This window comes from Phacochoerus africanus, chromosome 5 (genome assembly GCF_016906955.1).
Source record: "Phacochoerus africanus isolate WHEZ1 chromosome 5, ROS_Pafr_v1, whole genome shotgun sequence".
In the NCBI taxonomy this organism is placed as follows: domain Eukaryota; kingdom Metazoa; phylum Chordata; class Mammalia; order Artiodactyla; family Suidae; genus Phacochoerus; species Phacochoerus africanus.
In genome coordinates, this window is record NC_062548.1 from 112,123,428 (window position 1) to 112,150,432 (window position 27,005).

The 27,005-nt window shown below is 33.8% G+C and overlaps 1 protein-coding gene across 2 annotated transcripts in view; it reads left to right on the forward strand.

The window, feature by feature from the left end:
• The window catches only part of MEMO1 (mediator of cell motility 1), a 109,629-nt gene extending 82,624 nt beyond the window's left edge, over window positions 1-27,005 (forward strand). For both annotated transcript variants that reach the window (XM_047782335.1, XM_047782337.1), the window contains 4 exons: window positions 6,381-6,523; window positions 15,185-15,261; window positions 25,186-25,290; window positions 26,337-27,005. In XM_047782335.1, the coding sequence (XP_047638291.1) occupies window positions 6,381-6,523; window positions 15,185-15,261; window positions 25,186-25,290; window positions 26,337-26,468 (457 nt within the window). In that variant the 3' untranslated portion in view covers window positions 26,469-27,005. The remainder of the gene's footprint in view (window positions 1-6,380; window positions 6,524-15,184; window positions 15,262-25,185; window positions 25,291-26,336) is intronic.

Sequence of the window (27,005 nt, forward strand, 5' to 3'; positions counted from 1 at the left end):
TAGTTGATTTACTGTGTTCTGTCAGTTTCTACTATAAGAATGTGACCCAGTCATACATACATATATATTCTTTTTCTTACATTATCCTCCATCATATTCCATCACAAGTGACTAGATATAGTTCCCTGTGTTATACAGCAGAAGCTCATTGCTTATCCATTCCAAATGCCAATAGTTTGCATCTACTAACCCCAAACACCCAGTCCATCCCACTATTTCCCCCTTCTCCTTGGAAACCACAAGTCCAAGTCCATGAGTTTCTTTTCTGTGGAAAGGTTCATTTGTGCCATATATTAAATTCCAGATATAAGTGATATATGGCGTTTGTTTTCCTCTCTCTGACTAACTGACTTAACTGTGAGAGTCTCTAGTTCCATCCGTGTTGCTGCAAATGGCATCATTTTGTTCTTTTTCATGGCTGAGTATTTTTCCATTGTGTATATATAATATATCTTAATCCATTCGTCTGTCAGTGGACATTTAGGTTGTTTCCATGTCTTGGCTATTGTTAATAGTGCTGCAGTGAACATATGGGTGCATGCGTCTTTTTCAAGGAAAGCTTTGTTGGGATATATGCCCAAGAGTGGGATTGCTGGGTCATGTGGTAGTTCTATATTTAGTTTTCTAAGGTACCTCCATATTGTTTTCCATAGTGGTTGTACCAATTTATATTCCAGCAGTGTAGGAGGGTTCCCTTTTCTCCACACCCTCTCCAGCTTTTGGTTTTTGTTTGTTTTTGTTTGTTTGAAACTCTTTTCTCCCATTCCATAGATTGTCTTTTTTTTTTTTTTTTAAATGGTTTCCTTTGCTGTGTGAAAGTTTGTCGGTTTGATTAGGTTCCATTTGTCAGTTTGATTAGGTTCCATTGGTTTATTTTTGCTTTCATTTCTGTTGCCTTGGGAGACTGACCTGAGAAAACATTTGTACTGTTGATGTCAGAGATTGTTTTGCCTATGTTCTCTTCTAGGAGTTTGATGGTGTCTTGTCTTAACATTTAAGTCTTTACGCCATTTTGAATTAATTTTTTGTGCATGGTGTGAGGGTGTGTTCCAGTTTCATTGACTTACATGTGGCTGTCCAGTTTTCACAGCACCACTTCATGAAAGGACTGTCTTTTTCCCATTTTATGTACTTGCCTTCTTTGTTGAAGATTAATTGACCATAGGTGTCTGGGTTTGTTTCTGGGTTCTCTCTTCTGTTCCATTGGTCTATATGTCTCTTTTGGTTCCAATACCACACTGTCGATTATTGTAGCTTTGTAATAGTGTCTGAAGTTTGGGAGAGTTATGCCTCCTGCTTAGTTTTTTTGTTTTTCTTTAGGATTGCTTTGACAATTCTGGGTCTTTTATGGTTCCATATAAATTTTTGGATTGTTCTTTCTAGTTCTGTGGAAAATGTTATGGGTAATTTGATAGGGATTGCATTTAATCTGTAGATTGCTTTGGCAGTATGGCTATTTTTATGATATTAATTTTTCCAACCCAGGAGCATGGAATATCTTTCCATTTCTTTGAATCCTCTTTAATTTCCTTGATTAATGTTTTATAGTTCTCAGCATATAAATCTTTCACCTCCTTGGTCAGCTTTATTCCTAAGTATTTAATTTTTTGGGGTGCGATTTTAAAAATTATTGTATTTTTTTATATTCCTTTTTTAATACTTCATTCTTAGTATACAGAAAGACAACTGATTTTCGAATATTAATCTTGTATCCTGCTGCTTTGCTGAATTCGTTGATCAGTTTGAATAGGTTTTGTGTGGCGTCCTTAGGGTTTTCTGTATGTAAAATCATGTCATCTGCATAGAGTGACACTTTTACTTCTTCTCTTCCCATTAAGATACCTTTTATTTCTTTTGTTTGTACAGTACCATTTGTTGAAAAGGCTGTCCTGTAAAGTAATGAGTCATATTCCTTTTCCTGCTTTTAGGATTTTCTCTTTGTTTTTGGTTTTTGTCAGTTTCGTTATGATATATCTAGGTTGGGGATCTTTTTTTTTTTCCTTTCCAATTTTTCTTTCTTTTCTTTTCTTTTCTTTTTTGTCTTTTTGCCTTTTCTAGGGCCGCTTCCATAGCATATGGAGATTCCCAGGCTAGGGGTCTAATTGGAGCCGTAGCCACTGGCCTACACCAGAGCCACAGCAACGTGGGATCTGAGCCACATCTGCAACCTACACCACAGCTCACAGCAACACGGGATCCTCAACCGCCTGAGTGAGGCCAGGGGTGGAACTCGCAACCTCATGGTTCCTAGTTGGATTCGTTAACCACTGTGCCACGACAGGAACTCCATCCAATTTTTCTTTTTTTTAATTTTAATTTTTAAAGTTTTCTTGAAGTATGGTTCATTTATGATGTGATAATTACTGCTGTACAAGAAAGTGATTCAGTTGTACATACACACATATTCATTCTTTTTCAGATTCTTTCCCTGTATGAGGATTTCTTTATACTCATGTTACTTTGGTTTGTTGAGTTTCTTAGATCTGTAGATTAATATTTTTTATGAAACTTGGAAAGTTTTAAGCCATTATTTTTTAATTTTACTGTAACTTTTCTGGAACTCCCATTGTGTGAATCCTGGTATGTTTGATGTTGTTTACATGTTTCCAGTGCACTCTTCATTTTTCTTCAGTCTTTTTTCCTCTGTTCTTCAGATTGTATATGTTATCTTTAATTTTACTGATTCTTTATGTAATATTGAATCTCTTCTTCAAACCGTCTAGTAACTTTCATTTCACTTATACTTTTCAGCTCGAAATTTCCCTTTGGTTCTTTTTTAAAGGCTTACATTTCTTTGGTGATATATACTGTAGTCATTGTTGCTATACATATGTATTATATTAAACTTCTTAAGCATAGTTTCCTTTGTTTCTTTGATCTTCTAATAACTTTTAAAATCTTTGCCTGCTTAATCTAATAATATGTGGTCCCTCTTGGACACATCTACTGGATGCCCTTCCTACCCCCTGAGAATGGGTCACAGTTTCTTATTTCTTTGGCTCACATTTTTTTTTTTTTTGTCTTTCTGCCATTTCTAGGGCTGCTCCCACAGCATATCGAGGTTCCCAGGCTAGGGGTCTAATCAGAGCTGTAGCCTCCAGCCTACGCCAGAGCCACAGCAATTCGGGATCCGAGCCATGTCTGCAACCTACACCATAGCTCATGGCAATGCCAGATCCTTAACCCACTGAGCAAGGCCAGGGATCCAACCTGCAACCTCATGGTTCCTAGTCAGATTTGTTAACCACTGAGCCATGATGGGAACTCCAGACAATTTTTTTTTGATTGTGAACATTTTACATAGTATAGCAAGTATATTCTAATTTTATTAATTTTTCTGCAGGGGTGGTAGTGGTAGTTGTTTCATTCATTCTTTTTTTTTTTTTTTTGGCCATCCCTATGGCATGCAGAAATTCCTGGGCCAGGGATTGAACTTGAGCCACAAGAGTGACAATGCTGGCTCTTTAACCACTTTGCCACCAGGGAACCCCCATTCAATCTTTTGTAAAGTAACTTTTGTGGACTCTTTCTGCAGAATTTGTCTTTGCCAGAGTTTATGGCTATTGATGTATCTCCTCAGCTTTTAAAATTCATATATATTTTTACCCTGGCTTACTAGAGTTCACTCCTGTGTCTATTGCTTAGTGCTTAGCTAATGGTTATCTGGAGGTTGTGCTTAGACACCTTGAGACAGTAAAGCTTTTACCCTGCTAGTAAATTGTGTGCATTTGGTGAGCACATTCAAAGTTGAGGCTGTTATTAAGTTTGCTTCCTTTACTTTCTATTAGGTCTTCTCTGGTCTCCTTGTGCATGTGTGCAGGGTTCCAGTTAGCTGGGGATGTTTGAGAGCTTGCTATCTTTCAGGTCTCTACTTTTCCTTGTGCTTGCTGTCACCGTGCCAGTCACCTGGCATTTTGGGGGAGCTTAGGGCCTTGTGGACCTCCCCTATACATATGCGCTGCCTCCTAGTCAGCCCAGGTTATATGGAGGGCATCAGTCCCCTCATCAGAATATGTGAATTTATCAAATCCCTTATGGCTTTCTCCTTTTCAAGATCTTGTTATATTTCTAGGGAGTCCTCAGGTTTGTGGCTTGCCTCAGTTGGTATGGTAATCTGAAGCTACAAAATCTTTAAGATTTTCTGTTTCCTGATGGGTGTGGGTATTCTGCTCACTGCTCCAAATTAAAGTCAGCTCCCTTTAGGAGTGAATCTGCTGATTATCACAGCTGACCTTACCTTGCTTGTACCATAACATTGGTGGAGCAGGGGGAGGGGATAGAGGCAGTTTCTGGTAAGATGCCAGGCTTCCACTGTTTTTCCCAAGAAGTTCAATTTCTTTTTCATGAATAAACTCTCCTCATTGTGTTTTTTACCTTTGGTTGATTTCCAGAACACAAAATGTTTGTTTTTTGAACAGCTTTATCCAGTTTTAGAATTGTTTTTCGAGGGCAAGATTTTATATTCCTTTACCAAGTAACAACTCCTTCACAGCTTGGATTCTGAAATTTAGGAATATTACATTTCAGAGCCAATCTGTAATTTGTTCTTTTGGGGATAGAGAACAACAAGTAATTTCTAAAAAAGAAGTGGTTGGACGAATCTTGTTTCAAAGCTTAGATTTCTAAGTAATATAAGACTTTTACATGTGTGTAGATAGCTCAAACTGAGGTTAATTGAGTGATTTGGTGGCTTTTGTGAAGAGTAGATGTGTTATTTTTTTTAGAGTAACCAACTATTGTTGACAAAGTACTTTTTTATAGTATTCCTCACTTCATAACAGTTTTATAAAATAGGTGTTAAATTGTGATCATTTTACAAATAAGGAAATACATTTTTAGGTTAGTGACTTACCCATGCTCCCAACATTTATTTGTATGTGATATAGTACTTGACCCTATTTCTTCTGACTCTTGTTTTTTATACTTTGGATAATTGCTTCTCTACTGTGGTCACAATTACTTTCAGACTCTTTGATAATCTTAGTGTATTTATTTTTGTAGGTGGTACCTGAAGTTAGAACAGTTCATAACCGACTTCTAGCATTTTTACTAGAGCTCAAATTCTTTTCTTTCAAATGATAATCACTCTTAACTTATTGAAGAGCCCCTATTCATTCATGCAGTTGTTAAGCAAACTGGTAAGAATCAGAGAAAGAGATATCCCACGGCAGCTTCCTCTGCCAGCTTCCTCTTTTTTTCTTACTCCATAGATGCAGATTCTGCCCAAGAAGCCCCTGCATTGCAGAGGGACTGGAGATCTGTAAGATCTGTTTATTTCGCAATTGACAAGGGTAAGGGGGCCTTTTTGGGGGAGGCGCTTGGGTGCCCTGAATTTAGCTTTCTGAAGCTGGGCTAACATTTATTTTGGTATAACTTAAATTTCGTATTTTTAAAGACCCTTTATGAATTTTGTTTGTCCTACATCAATTTATGATGTTAGAAAGCATTTATTAAAATGGTGATTTTTTTTTAAAAAGTCCTGTTCAGAGCAACTGAGACAAACATGATTCATGCTTCTAAAATTCCAAATGTGGGATCATTTAGAATATAAATAATACTGAATATATGTAAGTAAAATTTTACTACAATGAAACATTTAATAAGTCTGTTTATTTAGCCCGTCACAGTTATTCTTAATTAATCTGCTCTGTTCCTTTTCCATAAATCTTTCAATCTGTAGAGTGAAAAAGGGACTTGTGGATATGCCATAAACATTGTGGATGGGCGTGGTGTCTTTTTCTTGCTGCTAGAAATTAATACCTACTTTTCTTGAATTCTATGACCACCTTAGATGCCAGTGAAATTTGAGTTGTATCTCCAGAGCGTCCTGTATCTGTTTATTAGTACAGGTGTAAGGTGTACTTGGTGAATCTTATGGGAGTCTAGATAAGCTTTGTAGGTCTCACTTGGCAGGTTTATAGAACAAGTGCCAGAAATGGTGGTATTTATAATGGGATAGAATTAAAATAAGTGAGGAAGAATTTAATGCTCTCTTAAAATTGCAAAGCATTGGGCAGATAATTGCAGCTTTTATAGGTAGTTAAGAAGACTTGACTTGGTGTTAATCTGATGGGCTTATTTTTATATTTGAGGATATTGTTATGCCTGGTAGTAAAACATAGCTTTGTTTACCTAAAGATGTGTTGTACATTTCTGTAATTTAAATAGATATTTTTAGTATTCTGTACCTGTCATATTTTTAAATGGTATTCTTTAAACATTAGTTTATAGATTTTTAAGAATTCACGAATATTATGTGTGTATTATCCATATCACTATTAATAAATGTTCCACTTTTTAGTGCCAACACATTGGAAAACTATTCTTATTCTTATACTTCTTAAATGACTTCTTCTTTTTTTTTTTCTGTTTTCTTTAAGCCATAAGGATGAGTTTACCATTATTCCTGTATTGGTTGGAGCTCTGAGTGAGTCAAAAGAACAGGAATTCGGAAAACTCTTCAGTAAATATCTAGCGGATCCTAGTAATCTCTTTGTGGTTTCTTCTGATTTCTGCCATTGGGGTAAGTTTTAGATTTTAACATATCATGGTAGATATTATATACTTGTGGTTAAAGGTATCTTTTCATTCTAAGTTCTGATTTTCAGTTCTTTATCACTTTCCTCGGAAAGTTTTACTTTTAGCAGCAGTGTTTAAAGGTGAATAAAAAAGTCTTTTGATCATTGAAAAAGGATGAGATTGTAATAGAGGATTATGGATACATTTCCAAAGGCGACTGGTATAATTGGATTCACACTGTGAGGGCATCCTTGCTTAGACACTTAGGCTAGTGGGAGTTAAGATCTTTTAATCCCAGTTCCAGGTAGAGGGGTGTGATAGAGTCTATGAGTTAGTTTTTTTGGTGGGTAAAACAAATGTTCTTTAGAATGTAGAAGAGCACTGTGTGCTATGCCAGTCCTTTTCCACATTTCCTATCTTTCTTTCTTTTTTTCCTTTGGTGCTTAATTTTTGCCCACAGTTGCCGTCAGTTTAGAGCTACCCTCCAAAGGTTGTAACGTGTTAGCTATTAGTATCGTAATCTTCATTGGCAATGGTTTATAAGGATAAGGACTTCTAAGAGATTTTTCTTATCATTGTGAATTAAAAGAATAAGGAAGCTTCACAGTGCATAGATCATAAAGGAAGTGAGACATGTATGGATCCTTCTTTTACCTTTTTTTTTTTTTTTAATTCTTTGGATACAATTTGCTCTCATTTATCCATGACTGTTGTAGAATATTTCTGAACTCTGTTCTTTTTAGGACATCTCTTTGACTCATTTATTTACTGGTTTAAGGTTGCCAACCCGTATCTATTCATTCTTTAGTTATTTCTTTGATTATAGTGAAAACATAAGGCATAAGACCATAAATTTTAAGATAACATTGCTAGGATGGCCAGAAAAACATCCTTAATGAGATATAGGAAACCCTGGCTTTTACATGTCTTAGTGATTGCCAGAGTTGATTCAACATTTATCAGGCCTGATTAGTCTGGTTTCTTCTTCTCTTACCTCATGCCGTGCTATGTATGGACTTGAAACTTCAGTTCCAAATAACATCCCCCCTAATGGTGTAGGTAAGAATTTCTGTCTAAGGCACCAATTTCTCATTTGGGGCTCACTGTCCCCCAGGAGACATTTGGAAATGCCTGGAGACATTTTTTGGTCATCACAGCTGGGGTGGAGCAGGAGGTGGGGATGTTATTGGCATCTGATGAGTAGAGTCCAGGAAAGCTGTAAAATAAGCATCCTACAATGTACAGGTCAGCCTCCCACATCAAAGAGTTACCCTGCCCAAAATGTCAATAGTGCTTGGGTTCGGAAGCCCTGATTTAGGGCATGCAGGTAGCTGTGCTACCTTGCCAAACTCCTTACGAGGCTCTCAGAGGTCTTTAATAAAAAATTTCATTTGCTAGTTGGTTCGCTACCTTTGGTAGAAATTATTTTTTATGTATGTAAATGTATTATTTAGATCTGGGTAGGTAGGTTCTTGAAAAGTTCTTTTCTTGGGAATTTTGAAGTTTAGTAATAAAACTAGGGAGTATCATTATTGGGAAAAATCTATTTTTCTTAGTATTATGAATGTGTGTTGCTAATAAAGCATGTCCATATGTTTTAGAAAAACATGTCTTGAAGCATGTGTCCCCTCGTCACTTTTAAGGCTCTTATGAATCATTTGAAATCACTTTATAATTTAAATAATTTATTCTTCTGATATTGTTCTCAGGGTCTAGACTCTTCTTTTAGGTTGGCATCATGTGCAACCACAACATAAATCTACATAAAACATGAGATGTTTTAATATTGCTCTTTTATGTGGACTTTTGCGTTTTACCTCATTGATGGTTATAAAGCAAACAAATCCTCTTCCACTACTATATAAGTACAGTGTTGAAAGAGAAAAATATATTTTACTTCATAGTCTAGCTAGATCCTCAGAGATTTAGGCCATTTGATCTCCTGATTTCTTGAAAATTTTAAAATTTAAATAGCAAGATAGGATTTTTTTGGTAATAATTACAAAAAAGAACTCAAAATTTCCAAAGGTTGGCGTTCCCATCATGGCTCAGTGGTTAACGATTCCAACTAGGAACTATAAGGTTGTGGGTTCGATCCCTGGCCTTGCTCAGTGGGTTAAGGATCTGGAGTTGCTGTGAGCTGTGATGTAGGTTGCAGACGCAGCTCAGATACCGCATTGCTGTGGCTCTGGCGTGAGCCGGTGGTTACAGCTCTGATTAGATCTCCAGCCTGGGAACTTCCGTATGCCACAGGAGCGGCCCTAGAAAAGGCAAAAAGACCAAAAAAAAAAAAAAAAATCCAAAGGTTGATAAATATTAGTTATGGGAATCATTTAGGGACTAAAACATATTTACATTTATGTTTTTTGGTTAAGTAATAGAACTTTCCCAAGTGTTTAATTTTAAGTATCAGTATCACTAGCAATACTCATTTAAGTGCTTACATTGTACTTAAGGAAAGTGCTCTACTAATTCTTGTTAGGAAATTGGATGGAAGTTTGGGGGTAAGTGGAAAGAGTTACACAGACACTATTTCTAAACTGGTAGACTTCTTTCTACAATAGTAATAGTAACTGTCATTCTTGTAAATAAAGTAAGCTTCATTTTCTATTTTACATTCCTATTGAAATATTATGAATCATTGGCTAGTTATAGGTTAAACTGTCTTTACTTAGAAATTGTTTCAGGAGTTCCCCGTCGTGGCTCAGTGGTTAACGAATTCGACTAGGAACCATGAGGTTGCAGGTTCGATCCCTGGCCTTGCTCAGTGGGTTAAGGATCTGGCGTTGCCATGAGGTGTGGTGTAGGTCGCAGACGTGCAGCTCGGATCCTGAGTTGCTATGGCTCTGGTGTAGGCCGGTGGCTACAGCTCCAATTCTACCCCTAGCCTGGGAACCTCCATATGCTGCAGGAAGCAGCCCTAGAAAAGGCAAAAAGGCAAAAAGACAAAAAAAAAAAAGAAAGAAATTGTTTCATATTTTTCAAATTCATGCTCTCGTGACGTTGATCATCTTTTCTAAATTAATGAGTGCTATATTTCCATCTCAGAAGTCTAGCTTTTTCTCACGAAGATGATGCTTAGTAGTTTCTTCTTGTTTTAAAGATGCTATACTTGTTTTGATTTTACCATGCCAAAGTAATGATAACACTGAATTCTAAATCATTTCACAGGAAGGTTTCAATTTCTCAAGTACTTGGAGATCTTAAAAGTTTTATTGAGTTAGGTTCTTAACACATCCCACATTTCTGAATAGCTGGGTTTTGAAGAAAAATCACTTAAGTGATTATGGTACAGTTGACAAATTACTCAGATATATACAGTGGAATTTTCTTTTGGTTTTGTTGGATAATATAGAATACTGACAGTATTGACATCTTTCATTTCTAGTGGTTGTTTCTTTTTATATAATATCCAGCTTCTGTGAAGAATGAAGGGAGAAACTTGGTAATAGAGACAGTTGGGAGATTTATACGTGCGTTATTGGAAGAATCTTGCCTTGTCAAGATTATTATTATTAACCCATGTCCATTATAAGAATGATGACTTTTTTTTTTAAGAATATTTTGTTTTAAAGATACTCATCTTTCAGATCCTATTGAGCTCTTATTTAGACTTGAAGGAGATATTAGAGGTAAAAAATAGAAAGTTTAAAACACTCAGTTTCTCTTTTTGAGTGGGATAAGCAAAGGGAGAGTTAGGAGCCTGGATTTTATTGTGCCTCTCCCCAAGTTAAATGATGTTTTCTTGGTAATGTTTTTATGATCCTACCTCTTTTCATCTTTGCTGCTTTATCAGGAAGAGTGACATAAGTGAAAAGGACGTTTACTGCGAGTGTTTGAGTTTTACGATGGTTAAGTAATGTCCATATTCTTTGTGTACTTACCAAGTTCCACATCCTATAGGATAGATTCATAGAAGAAAATTTTGTCTGGGCCTATTTTAGTTTTTCTGATTAGTAAAATTTTGATTCTATTTCCTGTATTTCATTTTTGCCCTTCTCCATATATACCGTTAATATTTGTATTTTCCTTAGCTCTCTGAAATTTTACTTTCAAATTTAGATTATTGACAACTTTCATTAATATAATTTTCAGTTAACTTCTGAGAAGTTTCTAAATGAAACTGGATCTAACAGAAATTAATTCTTTAAAAGTGGATCAGGCTTCTTTTAAATTATCCTTTTAAATGGTGATTTTGAGTTCCAGACAGTTTTGATACATTTATTTGGTAAACGTTAATGATATATTAGTTTGTTAAAATATGTATAAAGTTTATACTACAGTCAATTCAGCAATTTTGGATTTTTATCTATAAACTTTAACATTTGTCTGGGTTTACATAATTTCCTTTTATAAATATGTGCCACTATTAAAATTGGCATTCTCCTTTAATACTTACACAATTTATATCTTTATTCAGATTTCTAGTTAATATATATTAATAAATGATTATTCATGCATACTCTTCTTCCTTTCTGTTGTTAGTCTCTTGAGTATGAGGGTATAACTATTTTCTACATATTTAAATCAGTTTGAGTGTAAATTAGCTCATTCCTAAAATATATCTTATTCAGGCTTTCGTATTTGTCAAATATTGGTACATGCTGATTTTACATCTTTAGGTTTTTGATCTTTTGCAAGTTTGAGATAAAGCCAATAGAACTAAGACTTGAGAATGAAAGGACTATAGTATTTTGCTTATAAAAATGACTCATATTTTATGCTTCTTAGATAATTTTTAAAATGAAATACATTTATTCATTCCTTGGTAGTGATTTCAATAATGAATGTTCCCCAGTTTAGGTCCTTAGTGCAGAGTGGCCTGATAATTTATCTCACAGTTTGTTGTGAGGTTTAACTCAAATATTTGAAAACATTTTAACATGTAAACATAAAGTGATAAAATGTATAACAGTACAATTGTTACTGGACATTACATCTCAAGAGTCTGCCTTACTGATCTTTTGGGGGCTTTATAGAACAACTTTCCAAGCTATTGTTTATTTCTGCTAGCTAGTATATAGCTTAATGTTGAGGTATCTAATTTTTTCCCCTTTTTTTTGGTATTTCGAAAGTAGTGTTGGTTCTTGTACCATTCATTTGTTACGTTTGTCCTCATTAGTTGATTGTTGTGTGTTAAACAGACATCCCTGGAGCTTATTCTCCACACTCTGTGAATCCACTCATTAATCACCAGTCACCTTTGGAGATGGGAAAATTACTTACCTGTATTTCTTTTTCTCAGAAAGCGTGCTCTGGAATGGATTCACAAATGAGCTACCCTCCTTCCCTCAAAGAGTAAGGTTTCTGCTTTACAGGATTTTTTGTTCTTGGGTTATTTTTCCTCTCATCTTTTGAATTTGAAAAGAACTGAGGGAAGGCACCTGAAGAAACTACTGACATACTCACTAGGGGAGTTCCAAAGCTTGTGCCTGCCCCTAAGGGCAGTGTCAATGGCTCTTAAAGCTAGAAAGCTCATACTTGGAGTTGAAACAGGGGCTCAAAGAATCCATTTTCCCAGTGTACCTTCTGAAAGGATAAGTTTCAGGTAAGTAATTTTCTCTTACTATGTGATATGCTTTTTTCATACGTATAAAAGTCCAGTTCTCCAGGTACACAGGCAACTGTATCTGTTCAGTTTAGATGCATACACTTTACTGAATGTTAGAAATATTGTAAAACAAAATATGTCTGCTCATGAGATACATGAAATAATCATATATTTTAAATGAACAATAACTATTTAAAGGTGCATTTATGATCAGTATATTGTGTTTGTTGTCATTTCTTTTATTTCTTATTAAATAAAATCTTTATTAAAACTATTTTTTATTTTTTTCATAATTGGAAACAAAAAAGATTTTTTGAACTCAAATTCAAAGTAATGTTTAACTGAACTTTTTTTTGTGTGTGTGTACTCATGTGCACACACACATATTCATACATATGTATATACATTTAGGCTAGGATGATGGTAACTATTTAAATTAGATGCTTTCTTTAAGTATAAGGGACCAGAATGAATTACTCAAGTAATTTTGAAATACTTCTATAATTAAAAAAAATTGTGGGGCAATTTGAGCTGTTACATTTTTTCAGTTTTATAGCTATATGAGTACGGAAATAGCTTCTTAACTGATACATTCTTTAGACTGTACCAGATATTTCTACTCATTTCTTCAGCTACTAAATGCGAGGTGGCAACTAAAAAGTAGATAGTAAAAAGTAAAAAGTAGATAGCAAAATATTAAAAAGTAGATAGCAAAATATTAAACATCTGCTTATTGATTTTCTGTGTATTTTGTCATTTTTATTAAATCACATTCAGTATTTTAAACATTCTGTGTACTTCTCTCTTACTTCATAAGTAGTTTTTAAGTGAAAGTTATATTGAAAATGGTCCATATGAACAAGACAGCATTTTAAAATATAGGTATACTTTTGACTTATGTTTAAGGCAGGTTTGACCTACTTTAGCCATTTGAAATAGCTTTTCTGAACTTGGAAATAAGTAGAAAAGACTTTTGAGTAGCAAATATCACAAAGTACGTGGATTTTGCTCTACACCTGAGAGTAGTAGTCTTCAGATACGACAAGTATGTTGTAGTCACAGAGATTATTGACAACTAAAACTAGCAGTTATCACCAGAAGCAAGAAAAAAAGAATGTCTTAGTATAAACGTGAGGCATTTCAAGTTTAAGAATATTCGTCCTGATTTCTTCCAAGGGTATTATTCTTAACTACAGTGACAGTGAGTTTGAATTTTCTTGCCCAAGATTATTTCACAGAAGATTTTGGGCAGCTTTATCAAAGGAACTTTGAAATAGAAGTTTAGTACCAGTGAATTGACTAAGTTATTGTGATATGGCTTTGAGCCTTCTGATAGCCACCTGGCAAATAGGAAAACTAGGGTGAATTACATAATTCTCATTGTTAGGTAGGAGGAAGTACATACTTTAAGGAAAAACTATACCTAACTCTAAATTTTGAAAGAAGTGTCTGGTGAATTATTTAATATAGGGGCGCTGAGTGATGAATCGTCACTGGTTAAGAACTTTTTATCTGTATCTTGAACATTATTACATAATATCAAACTATTTTCCAGAGTGTATACCAGCTGCATTCTGGTCACAGTACATCCTTTACAACTTTTGGTCTGGTCAGAAATTTTATTATTTAAGAATTTTTTTAGTGCAAGGACTGTAATGTATCTCATAGTTATGGCAACATATAGTAATCTTCAATGTTTACATAAAAAGCTTGTTATTTTTCAGAATGCAGGTAATTGTCTCAGTACCCTATTGCTTGATTCCAGGGTATCATATCAAGATGTGACATTGATATAATAATAGCTTGGGGGGGGAATAAGCTGCCGCATTAATAGTGTATGTAAAAAATATTAACATGTGAAAGTTAAGGAAATATGGTAAATTGTAGAAAAGTGACCATCAGAGATGATTAGCATCAACAAGTTAATGAAATGTTAAGAACTATGATGTGTGGTTTTTCTGAAAAAGAACATCAAAAGGGTTTATAATGTTGCATGGCTCATTATTTATAAGATAATATTTTTTAGTAAAGGTAAATAGAAAACTTACAAACCATAATTGTCCAGCCAAAGAAACCTTTGTCCTCAGGTGTGAGGATAATAATTGGATATGTGCACTTTGCTCTAAAATTGAAGTACAAGATGCATAGTGTGTATGTACACGATTAATGTACTCTGATACCTTTAGAATTGTGTTTTGGTGAATCTTTAAGGTCTATTAAACTAATGAGTTCTCGGAAATAAAGGCATTCCTGAAAAATAGGTTTTAGATATATTTGAAATACAACATAGTCAGTTGAATAATAACCTGCAATTAATTGTGAATATATTTAACTTCTGGCTTTTATATGACTATGGTAGGAAGCAAAATTTATTTCCTGAGCCTTTTGTTTTCTACCTCTTTTTAAGCTTCTTCCATTTTACCTTCTCTGTTCTTCAGAGAATAGCTAAACATTGAATGTTCTGTGCTTGTATCTTTATTGAGATATTGTCAGAGTTGGAATGTTTGTTGTATTTATACTTTTGTGTATCCTACTTAAAGGCACTTGTGTGGATCCTTTTCCAAGTAGAAAGTTGTGCAAAAATCAGTTAAATTTTTTATCAAGGTCATAAAAATCATAGAAGCCACATATATCTCTGATCTACATGTTTTGTTTTGTTTTTTTCTGTAGTAGAGATTAAATCTTTGCACTTGTGCAACAGAAGCTAAGCTTTCATTGATTTGTTACATTGAGATCATTTCCTAAAGCCAGATTTTCTTGGATCATATTCTTTGGGTTACTTTCCATTATAGACAGATATAATATGTTTAACAATGCTTCTAACTTTTAAGCTGTTTTGTTTCCTTAGTCTTTTGTATTGCTTGTGACTTTAAGGTTTTACAGTTTGAAATAATTTTTAACATCATAAAACACTGATGATAAATCATTTCTTTATTACTACCTTCCCAAATATGCCTTTTATTTTCATGTATGAGGGCTCTTGGGAATGATTTTCTCAGAGGCTTAAGCTGTGCTTTGCCTTCCATGAGAACTGAAATTATTTGGTAAGCGCTTGCTTTCTTTTTAGCTTCTAATTTTTCCCTATTTTATTTTGTACATGATATTTGTTTCAAGGTCAAAGGTTCCGTTACAGTTACTATGATGAATCCCAGGGGGAGATTTATAGATCCATTGAACATCTAGATAAAATGGTAAGTCCTTCAGGTGTGGGGTTTTAATGCTCTAAGATTTTTTTCCTTTAATTTCAGATTAGTGATTCAAGACAATATGTTGACATATATAATGGGCTAATAATATCCCTCTTTCCCTATCTTTAACTAAATGTTTGAAATGCTTTTTTTATACATATAAAAGTAATCATGAATATTGATAATAAAAATAATCCCTGTTCTATTAGTAGAAATTTCCTTCATCTTAATTTTATTTGATTAATTATACTTTGAATAATTAGATACACATTTTAGATACCATGTGGGAGAATGTCTTCTTAGCTTTAGGACAACAAGATACTAATGTCATTAGTTACAGTTAAGCAGAAACAACCATAGCAAATTCCTAGTTTATTTTATTATTTAATTCTATTTTTTGGCCATTTGGATTTTTCTTAAATGGAATTTGAATTAGTTTTAAATAAGAATTTAAAAATATGATTGTATTCTTAAGTAGCCCAGGAGTACAGTAGACATGGATTCTGCTGTCATATTCCTTGAGGTAGTATGGTAGTCACTACCTCTTTTGATATTTACTATTTAATATTTTAAGTAATGTTTAATATTTTAAGGCCATACAAATAATTTTGGAATCTACTTATAAACAGAATATTAAATCTAGCAGATATATCGCTAACTTGCTCTGATCTTTAACCAGTCATTTCAATTTTCTTATCCTCTATTTGTCACCTCTGAGATAAGAAATTTGGAGAAACTTGATCTCTAAATTGTCTTTAAACTGTCAGCGTTTAAGTCTGTGATCTGTCAAAGTCAACTTTACCAGTGTGAAAAGGTTTATATGTTTTAGTGTGAGAGTTTTTGGTTTAAAACAGATAAAAAATTTTAGTAAGGCATCTGGATCTGAAACTATAAGTAAATTATATTGAGTAGCATATTTTATTGAAAGCCAAATGGAATGAATGCAAATTTAGATACCTAGGAGATTTTATCATATTTAAATTTATCTTGTTACTTTAAATTTAATTATGGCCTAGTACTTTTACCTTCAGAATTTTGTTTGGGTTTTAATTCGCTAACTTTTCCTTTGGTTTTGTTGTGTTGTCATTTTCAATCAATTGATTTCTTTTCTGGCCACTATTTCTAATCTTGTTTTTCTGAGGTTTAGTTCTCAGTTGTCTCAGAAAACTTTTTTGATTCTGTATCATTTATTTTCTTCATATAGCAGATGATTAATGAATATCTACTGTGTGTCTGATACCGTGAAGTGCTGAAGATACTAAGAAGAGAAACATGGTCTCTGACTTAATGGATCTTATAGATTGAACAGACTTAGAAAGAAGCTATTACAGTGCAGAGATGTGAGATGTTTAGGAGGCAGCGTGGACACACTGGTCTTCTTACTGTTCCTTGATATGCCATATTTGTGCCTAGCTTAGGGCTTTTGCCCTTTTTGCCCCAGACTGGCTCACTTTATGGCTTTGGTCAGTTTTCACCTTCCCAGTGAGGCCTACTGACCACTTTATTTACTTTTACATCTTACACTTCATCTTTTCAGCATTCCTAATTCACATTACCCTACAGTGTTCCACTTTTTCTTTTCTAACTTATTCGTTAGATGAAGATATTTGTTTTGTTCACTAATGTATCCAGAGTGCTTAGAATAGCAATTGGAACATAAGTAGGTACTAAGCAAATACTTTTCAAATAAATGAATTAGTGAATATAATCTTCCTGTATACATAATTAAATTAAATGAATACCCTAATTGTAATCTGAGAAAGAAATACAAGGAAAGTAATTCATAAGAAATTAAGATATATTTAATAATGTAAGTACCCAAGCCCCAACTATGTTAGAAGAGGCGAAGTAGTTAAATGCTTAGACATAGTCTCATTAATGTAATAGCAACATACAAACTTAAATAGTTATTTTCTGTTTATGACTCATTACCAAGTTACATTGCTGGGTGGCCTGATTTTCCAAAATGGTTAATAGTTCTTATCAAAGTTGAAAACTAAACAAAATACAGTCTTCCCTCCTTGCCCCTATCACCCTTTTGGTTGCTCGATGGCATGTGGAATTCCTGGGCCAGGGGTCATATTTGAGCCGCAGTTGCAGCCTATGCTGCAAGTGCAGCAACACCAGATCCTTTAACCCACTGTGCTGGACCAGTGATTGAACCTAAGTCCTGGTGCTGCGGAGACACTGCTGATCCCGCTGCTCCACAGCAGGAACTCCTTTCCTTACTTTATATGATAATTCTGTTTCTGGGAAATCTGTATATTAAAATCATGCAAAACTTATTTGTGTTTATATGTAGAATGGAGTTGGGGTATAGATAATTTTAAGCATGTTTTTCCACATACATGGGCATGCGAAAGTGTTATAGGATAAGAACAGCTCTTTGAGTGTGGGACTGTCCTGTATTGCAGGACAGTCAGCATTCTTGGATTCCACCCACTAAATCTCCCAATAGCCTTTAGTTATTGGGACGACCTAGAAATGTGCCCATAATTTTACATTGTGCCTCTGTGGTGAACAGTTATTCTATGACCTTATCCTGCTTTATTTTTCTTGTTAGTACCTATTACTGTGTGACTTAGTATTTGTTGATTTGTTGATAGTAACTTCCTCTGTTAGATTATAAGCTGTATAAGATCAAGATCTTTGTCCATTTTGTATCAGCCTGTCAGTGGTACTCAGTATTTCTGTTTGTTGAATCCGTGGATGAATGCATGGGGGAATGGTGAAAAGTGAGATAAAGAATCTAGAATAGTCTGTTTAAAGGATTCCAAATTGGAAAATGATAAAATTAGATTGTATTTGAAAAGATCATAGAGCTGCAGTGCAGCAAGTGGGTTGGAGGGGACCTAGAGGAGAAATGAGTAGACTACTTTGGTAATCCAGGCAAGAAATGGTAACTTAGACAGTGGATGGATTGGTGATGGTGGAAGAGAGGGATGGAGTGGATGTGTCCAGTGTATTTTATAGAGACAAATTAGTGATAGAACTTGGATATCCATTGAACTTGGAGGAGAAAGAAGTATCAGGAATGATTACTTCTAAAAAATGCAGCAAACTAGTGAATGTAACAAAAAAGAAACAGACTCACAGATATAGAGAACAAGCTAGTGGTTACCTCTGTGTGTGTGTGTGTGTGTGTAGGGCAGCATGGGATGGAGTGGCAGACACAAACTCTTGGGTATAAGGTGGGCTACAAGGGTGTATTGTACAACGTGAGGTATAGCCAGTATTTTGTAATACTTGTAAAATGGAATGTAGCCTTTAAAAGTTGTATTTAAAAATACATTTTTAAAAAAAGAAAAAAGATACTTCCTGAATACCTGGCTTATGTTGCTGGTTAGGTCTTGGTTCTGATCACTTAGCATAAGAAGATAGGACTTGATTTTTTAGGACATAGGGTGATCATAAATCCTATTAGACAAATGTTATATTTGCAGTTGCCTTTAAGGAATCCAACTGGAGATGTCAACTGAGTAAGCATTTGGGTTTTTATTTTACCAGGTTTTTCTTTTTTGGCTGCCCTGCAGCATATAGAAGTTCCTGGGCCAGGGACTAATTCGAAGCCTAGTGCAGCAGCAGTACTGGGTCCTTTAACCCACTGCCCCAGGCCAGGATCAAATTCTGCACCTCTGCAATGACCTGAGCTGCTGCAGTCAGATTCTTAACCCACTATGCCACAGCAGTAATTCTTCACTATTTATTTTTGAGTGCATTTACAGTTCTAGGAACTGGTAGAGGTATGGCAGTAAACAAGCTGACTGTCTTTCACAGAAATTTTACTCTAATGAGAGAAGGTACACATTTTTTTAAAGTTAAGGATGTAGTGTGTAAATTCATTTCTAACAGTGATGTGTGTGATACAGAAAATATCGAAAGGGTTTTGAAATAGTATATAATTCTAGGATGCTTTAGATTGAGTGGTTGGAGAAAGACTCCCTGGGGAGGATATTAAACTGAGATATAAATGGTAAGAAGAAGTAAACCAAGTAAAGATCAGCAGGCAGAGCATTCTAGATAGACAGAACTACCATTGCAAAGACCTTAGATAGGACAGATGGCAATGGGCTGCAGTTAATTGCAATGTGTGGACCCAACTGTATCTGTATTCCACAAAGTTTATTTTAACACTGACTTTAATTTGATGATAAAGAAACCATTAAATATTTTACATGTGTAACTGGAAAAAAAAAACATTATGATAGGAAAGAGGCTAATGTGTTAGAAGAAAAGAGAAAAGGCTGAGGTTGTGGGAGTATAGTAGGTAGGGGAAAGAGTTGTATAGCTGTGGTAGGAGAGCCAAGTAGGGATCAGATAATGTAAGGCTTTATATTGCAGGGTAAGAAGTTTATGTGAATAAAGTGAGAAGTGGAATGATTATTTTAAAGGTCAGTCTGGTGGTTGTGAAGAGAATGGATACTACAAGAGAGCCAGGAACAGTAACAGTGGGCATTGGCAGGAGTTTAAGGGAGGGATGTTAGTAATTTGGACTGGGGTGGTGTTTGTGGAGATGGAAAAAAAGAAGTTCATAGGTTTGAGATCTCATAGTCAGCAAAGGTTTGCTAATGAGTTGACTGTATTGGTTTGGAGCTCAGAGAATAGGCCTGGACTAAATTTGGGAGTTCTCAAAATGTAGATAGTAATGAAAGCCAGGGCAGAGATAAGATTGTCTACTTTAGTGATCCTCAACCCCATGTTTACAACCAAAATCATTTGTGGAACTTTTTCAAAATAAACTTGCCCATACCCACCCCAGGAGATCCTCTTTCAGTAATTTGAAAGTCCCAATGACTTTATTCCTAAACTAGCTTTGTAGGTGAGTATGAACTGGCCTACTGTGGCCTCTGATCTGTTGAACGAAATTTCCTATTCATCTTTTCCCCCTTGTTTTCTCTTCAGCTCTTTAAATCATTTGTAAACTTTAATTAAGCAACAGTTAATTTTGCAAATGTAAGAATTTGTAAATCGATGAATTGATAATACTTTTAGCACAAGGGAAATGTTTCCCCAAAACATTGGTTTACCTGGTGATCTGAAGTTACTGAACATAATAGCATCCCTTGGAACTTCCTAAAATTGTGGACACGTTTAAATAATATTATTTGTTATTCTGTGTGTGTTATGTGTAAAAATCCATACTTAATAATTCTTTTAACCTTCTAACTGTGTTTTGTTAGGTTATATTAAAAGGACTAGCTTTATTTGTCTTTCTTGATGTATATGATCAGTTGGTATATAGACCTTCATTTCTTACTTTGAGGCAGAGCAGAAGGAGTAGCGTTTATCCATTGGCATGATTCTCATTACTTCTGGAATTTTTGCCTCTTCTGCTTAGTTCTAAGGCTTTGAAACTAGAAATTTTTGTTCAGAAATTCTAAGTATAACCAGTAAGCTTTAGGTTGACTTCTAAATCTGCATCTGATTTACTTACATGTCTGAAATTACCAGAGCTTAACTTTAAAAATTTTATTTAAATAGGCTAGAATACAGTTTCAGAATAAATAGTGAGTATTTTCTTCATGTTAATATGCTAGAATTTAACATTTGACTTGGACTTGATTTTTGTGGTCCATTTACTGAAATATTCCTACTTATACAGAATTTTTAAAGGGCTCTTAAGTGTTCTGTTCTTTTATTAGCATGCTTTTAATTCAATTTTTAAGTCAATTCTGGGAGTTAGAATAAATGAATTAAAATAGTGGTTAGCTCTATACATATACTCATTTATGTATAACTTTACACATATATGTATATAAGTATACTCATTGTTAGACTCTTATACAATGTTTTCTTAATTTATATAACCAGATGGTGAATATCCCACTGTATATTCCTCTCCTCTCCTCTCCTCTCCCCTCCCCTCCCCTCTTCTCCTCTCCTTTCTTTCTTTCCTTCCTTTCATCTTTTTTAGGGCCACTCCCATAGCATGTGGAAGTTCCCAGGTTAGGGATCTAATTGGAGCTGCAGATGTCAGCCTAGGCCACAGCCACAGCAACGCAGGATCCGAGCTGTGTATGCACTCGACACCACAGCTGGATCCTTAACCCACTTAGCAGGGCCAGAAATCCAACCTGCATCCTCATGAATACTAGTTGGGTTCATTACTGCTGAGCCACAGCAGGAACTCCTTTATATTTCTTTTCTCAAATGTCATTTTATGTTGTAAATAATTTCTTCCATTTCAGAATTAATATCTTTGTTTCATGTACAATCTCTTCAAGCAAAAGGTAGTAGGATGCTTGCTTCTCTATACAAGTATTGCAAAAAGGTTAGCAGTTCTGAATTGCAGTAATTATACTTTTGGAAGGATTGATAGAGTGAAAAGATTATTTTTAAGTATAAAATTTTATATTTAATATTTTGAAGATTATTGTGTTAAGTCCTTTTTGTTATCAGAAAAGTCTTATTAAATTGCTAGGAAATAAACTTTAGGTTCCATAAACAAAAAAAAAATTTCTAATTTTTTGTTTTGCAAATTTTTTATGTTTAGCATTTGGATATCTTAGAAATTAATTATGTGAGGAAAACATAAGGAAGAAAAATTAATAGGAAAATAAACTGGATCTTCCAAATGTTGTAGTTTTGTGGGCAGGGGAGTAACTAGTTGTAAGAGATGTTGATTCTGAAAGTCTTATAATATTGACTACTGGCCATGTATTTTGGTAATTAGTACTCTGCAATTTCAGTCATTACAGTGACCAAAGCAGAACGTATTTTAAGACTAATTTTCATGAGCCTTTTAGATTACATACTTGAAAGATTAGCCATTTTGTATGTATTTTATGTATATTACACGATCATAGCTTTTTTTTTTCTGTACCACTTTTGATGTAGACCAGTGTTTCCTTATGGCCATTGGTATGTTATTTATGATTTGGCAGAGAGAATCTGAAAACATTGTAGTCATCTTTGTAACTTCTTTTCTTTCCAGAGTTATTAGCAGTCACTTCATTTACTTTGAATTTCAGCTACTTTTCTTCCTTTTTTTCTTTTGAAAGTGAAATTGTTCACATTTTTTTTTTTTACATTCATACTTTCTCTTGAACTTAGGCCAGTAGTTTCTGTAGTCATCTTTTTAATAGGTTTTACAGCATCATCTTTAAAATATCTATTTATTGGTACATTAATTCTTGGCACGGCTGTATTTAGGATGGTTTTTTTTCCATAAAATTTCTTTCATTACAAGATGTATCTTGATGCCCCTTAAAGAAACTAGAATATTTCCTTTTTTCTACCTCATCTCTTTAAATGTGTACTCATCTCTTCAATATAAATGTATGTCCTTACTTTAAAAAACAAGACCACAGTCCTAATGATTTGATAGTGTGTTATTGATTATGTGTTCATAATTGAACAACATGATTCTAGCTCTTATTTCTCAAAGGTTTCTAAAAATTTTTTGTTACTCTTTTTTTGTTTGTTACTTTAGTGGGAGATTATTTCTAAATGGTGATATTTAAAATTAAATACAATTTAAATTACATAATTGTATAGATAGTTAAAATTTTTAGAAGGAAAGATTTTTGTTCCTTTTTGGAATCCTGAATTTGTAGCTCTGCCAGTTTAAATTACCTATTCAGTTTAGTATTGCCACTTAGGATTTGACACTATGAGCTGCAGTCATTCCTTGGAGAGTCAGCACAATGATAGAGTCCCTTCACTCTTGTTCTCAAGGTAGGGAGTTGACTTTCATTCTGAGGATTTTTTGCTGAAGCTGCTAAATTCCTCAGAAACCACGATGGTGTTTATAATTCTGCTTTGTATCTTAGAGCTGAATGGGTAGTGACCCACTTCACTGCTTCCTGTTAGGTTAAGTTCATGTGTTCAGATTCTCAATATACCAGGCTCCAGGCAAGCTTTCCATTGTTTGGACTTTAGATTTACTGATCATATCTTCCAGTGTTTTAAGGAATATAAAAGTTATTTAGGCATATTTGGGAAGCACTTTTGTATTTCATCTTCTTAGAATTTGGGCAGTAGTATCAAGCTGCATTTTCATCTTGAATTTTTGATAATAGTCATTTCAAAATTGTTAGCATGAAAACATAAATATATTCAAAAGCATATTTGCCATTGTGCTTTGAGATTTAATATTAATACACACATTGGGACCTCAGTGTTGTATAATTTATTAGTGAGTGGAATTCTGTTTGAGATAAGCTGTCCTAGGCTTTATCCAGGAGCATCAGAAGTTCTTTTACAGTACGAACACCAATTGTAGCTATGTGAGAATATTAAAGGATTGTTGGTGTGTCTCATTACATGAAACAAAGTCAATAAGGAGTCTAGGATTAGAAATTTTTTGAACTTTTTTTATGCCTTTGTTTCTTCATCTTTAGAGAGTTATGCCTTGATTATCCATGTTTATGAAAGAGATTTATATCTATTTCTGCATTACTACTTGTTATAGAAATATTTCGAGTGATTTTCTATGACCAAAATTATAATACTAATTGTTTATCTTAGGTTTAACTTTTAAATTAGTTCATGTTTCTCTGGATTTGCACCAGATGTCAGTGGAGAATGTTGACCTGGAAGCCTCCTAGTTGGCAGGAGAAAACCAACTTAGCATTAAACACTGGTTGTGCATTAATCTGAGAGTGGCTAACTGATGTGCAGGCAATTGAAAGTTGACTATACTCACATATCCTTAGCTATTTGTAGAAAAATATAATGTTTATGAAACACTTGGATATTCTGAAGAAAGTTTCTTTATACAATAAAATTTTGATGCTGCCACTGAAATTTGTACTATGTCACATACTGATTGCCATCATTTTCTTAAATAAGTGTTTATGTGATTATTATAGGTGTTTTTACACTCTGCTTGTTAAAACATGTTGGAATACAATTTAAAAAACCACATACAAAATATATCAGCTAATCCCTTAGGTAAAACACCATTTATATTTCTCCCAGAGGGTAATAAATCAGTTTGTTGAACGCAAATGTGAAGTATTTTACATGAATAAGAAAACAAGGTAAGGTAGTTGGCTAATGGATGAGTTAGAATCATTAATTTATCTGCTTGATTTAGATGAGTTAAAGTTGCTCTGTATTAATATATGATGAACACATCATTTGAGTGCCTTTGTAGGGTAAAGCATAAGTGTAAACAAATGTCATAGTGGTTGTTTCAATAGTATTCTAAACATTTTGATCCTTGATTAAAATCTTGAAAAGTAAAGCATTCTTGTTTAAAGTATAAAGAGATTGAAAGTTTATTTTTAAAATTTGTTTGTAAGGACTTATTTTGCTTAAGCTTTTATCTGTCTTTTATGAGCTTTAAATCGATTAAAAATACATTAACTATTTTCTTAGTTTGTGGTATCTTTTTACCACATACTTAAATAATTACTGATAATTCAAAATGTCTTGCACACTGTTGATATTTAAGTATATATTACAGAAATAATTAAATTATAACCAGCTCTTGATTGTTTTTGCCAATGATATGAGAAATATAATGGGAATGGGAAAAAGAGCCATATATCGAATTTAATTTTATATTTCATATAAAACTTTTCATGACAGGTTTACTTTTTAAAATACATATACTCATTTTACAGTTTTATATTTTTTCATTTTCATACATGTGAAAATATGAAATCGTGAAATGTTTGAGGATAGTGAGCTAAGTAACAACTGGGGAAGGTGGTGTAGAAACATACTAGGAGGTCAGAGAGAACTGAACTTGGGATTAAATGTTTTTATTAATAAAGTGTATGTATTACAATGAGATTACCTTTGATGAATGAGCTTGATATTTCACAAAGTTTGATGTTTTTTCTTTACTTCTCCTTAGTTGAAAAATTATGATCATTAGCTCTAAGTAACAGCTTTAAAAATGTAATTAGGAAGTAATAAATTGTCCTTTTTTCTTTTTCTTTTATTTTTCTCTTCTTCCTCTTTTTTTTTTTTTAGGGTATGAGTATTATAGAACAATTAGACCCTGTATCTTTTAGCAATTACTTGAAGAAATACCATAATACTATATGTGGAAGACATCCCATTGGGGTGTTATTAAATGTGAGTATCCTTAGTAAGTCTTGATTTTTAATATTTGATCCTATGATGTTTCAAAATATCTTAATTGTTATCATCTGTGATAGTTTATTAGCTTGGTTTTAGGTATATATAATTTTCTAGTACCTTTAATATAATTTAAATTTCTATTGTTTTGGTTACTTAAAGTTATTTCTCACTGTACTTTTATACTTTATAACTTAAATATAAATAATTTTAAGTACAACTTTAAATATGAATAACTGTCTATATTTAAAACAAAGTTATTTGTCACTGTTAGGTCAATACTTTGTTTTAAATATAGAAAGTTATTCAGAATAGAAACTCATTCTTCTTTCACTCTGAGCCAATTCCAATATGCTTTTTACAAATAAAAACCAAAGTAAACCTCTCAAATGGAAGATTATGATCATGAATTTTAGGTATTTGTAATTTAATAAAGCAAAGTAGATGACAAGTATATGTTTTTCTCCTTACAGCAAAAACAATAATACTTCATTTAAAGACTGGTAAAGGGGCAGAAGTTTTGGTTAGCTGTATTTTCTAAAAAGATAATAGCATTAATTTTCCCACTAGTTTAAAAAAACCCTGACATTGAAAGAAAATGCAAGACTCTTTAAAAAAGAAGAAACTGTATACTTAGGAATGGAAGGAGGAAGTAATAATGGGTTTTTTGCTTGGAGAGGCAGAGAAATACTGGAGATGGTAATGTAGTCTAGAATAGTCCAGGGTTGGAACCTAAAGGTCCAGTATTACTTTATTGAGATTAAAAGATAATATATTATAGATTATTAGGAAAGATTTTCTTTTGAGCACTATCGATTGACTGGAAGAAAAGCCTGTTAAGGACTTACACTGATTTCTGAAATTTAAACTAGCATAAGCTATACTAATTTACTGAAGTTTGAATTGGATCAAATAAAATTTTAGTAAAATGATGAACCAATTCACAAAGTAAAAATCCTGGGAGTTCTTTTGTGATACAGTGGGTTAAGGATCTATTGTTGTCACTGCAGCGGCTTATTATAACCAGTTTTTTCTTTTTCTAGGCTATCACAGAGCTACAGAAGAATGGAATGAACATGAGCTTTTCCTTTTTGAATTATGCCCAGTCAAGCCAGTGTAGAAACTGGCAAGACAGTTCAGTGAGTTATGCAGCTGGAGCACTCACGGTTCACTGAAGCTCTGAATCCTCAGGGATGCCACCTGCACATACTCATACTCTGTCCAGGGTCCCAGCCTAACCCTTACCAAGATACTGGTCCTGGTTTGGGGGGATTCCGAAACCTCAAACTAATAGAACTTTCTTCTCTTCTTTTTTAGTAGGTGTAGTCCTTCCTTAATTTCAACTCATTAAAAAAATGCTTTATAGTTTAGAGCAGTGGAAGGAAGGCTGGCATCAAAATATTTCGATCAAAAAAAGAGGCAATGTAAAGGCCCAGTTGTGGCAGTCAGTTTTTTGAAAGTAACTTGTAAAGCATTTACCATATCCTAAATTTGCACTCTTTGCAGACTTGTGCACATATACTCCGCTTTCAGAATAGTTTTGCAAAATTGTACACAAACAAAAAGGGTGGAAGCTTTTTAATAAAGAAATTGCATTTATAAATGATCTGTATTAGAAAATAATAAATCTCCAGTTATAGTCAATTACTACCCATGTTGTACAACAGATACCTTCTATTTTAGTTGCTAATAAAGGGCTACACAACTCAAAA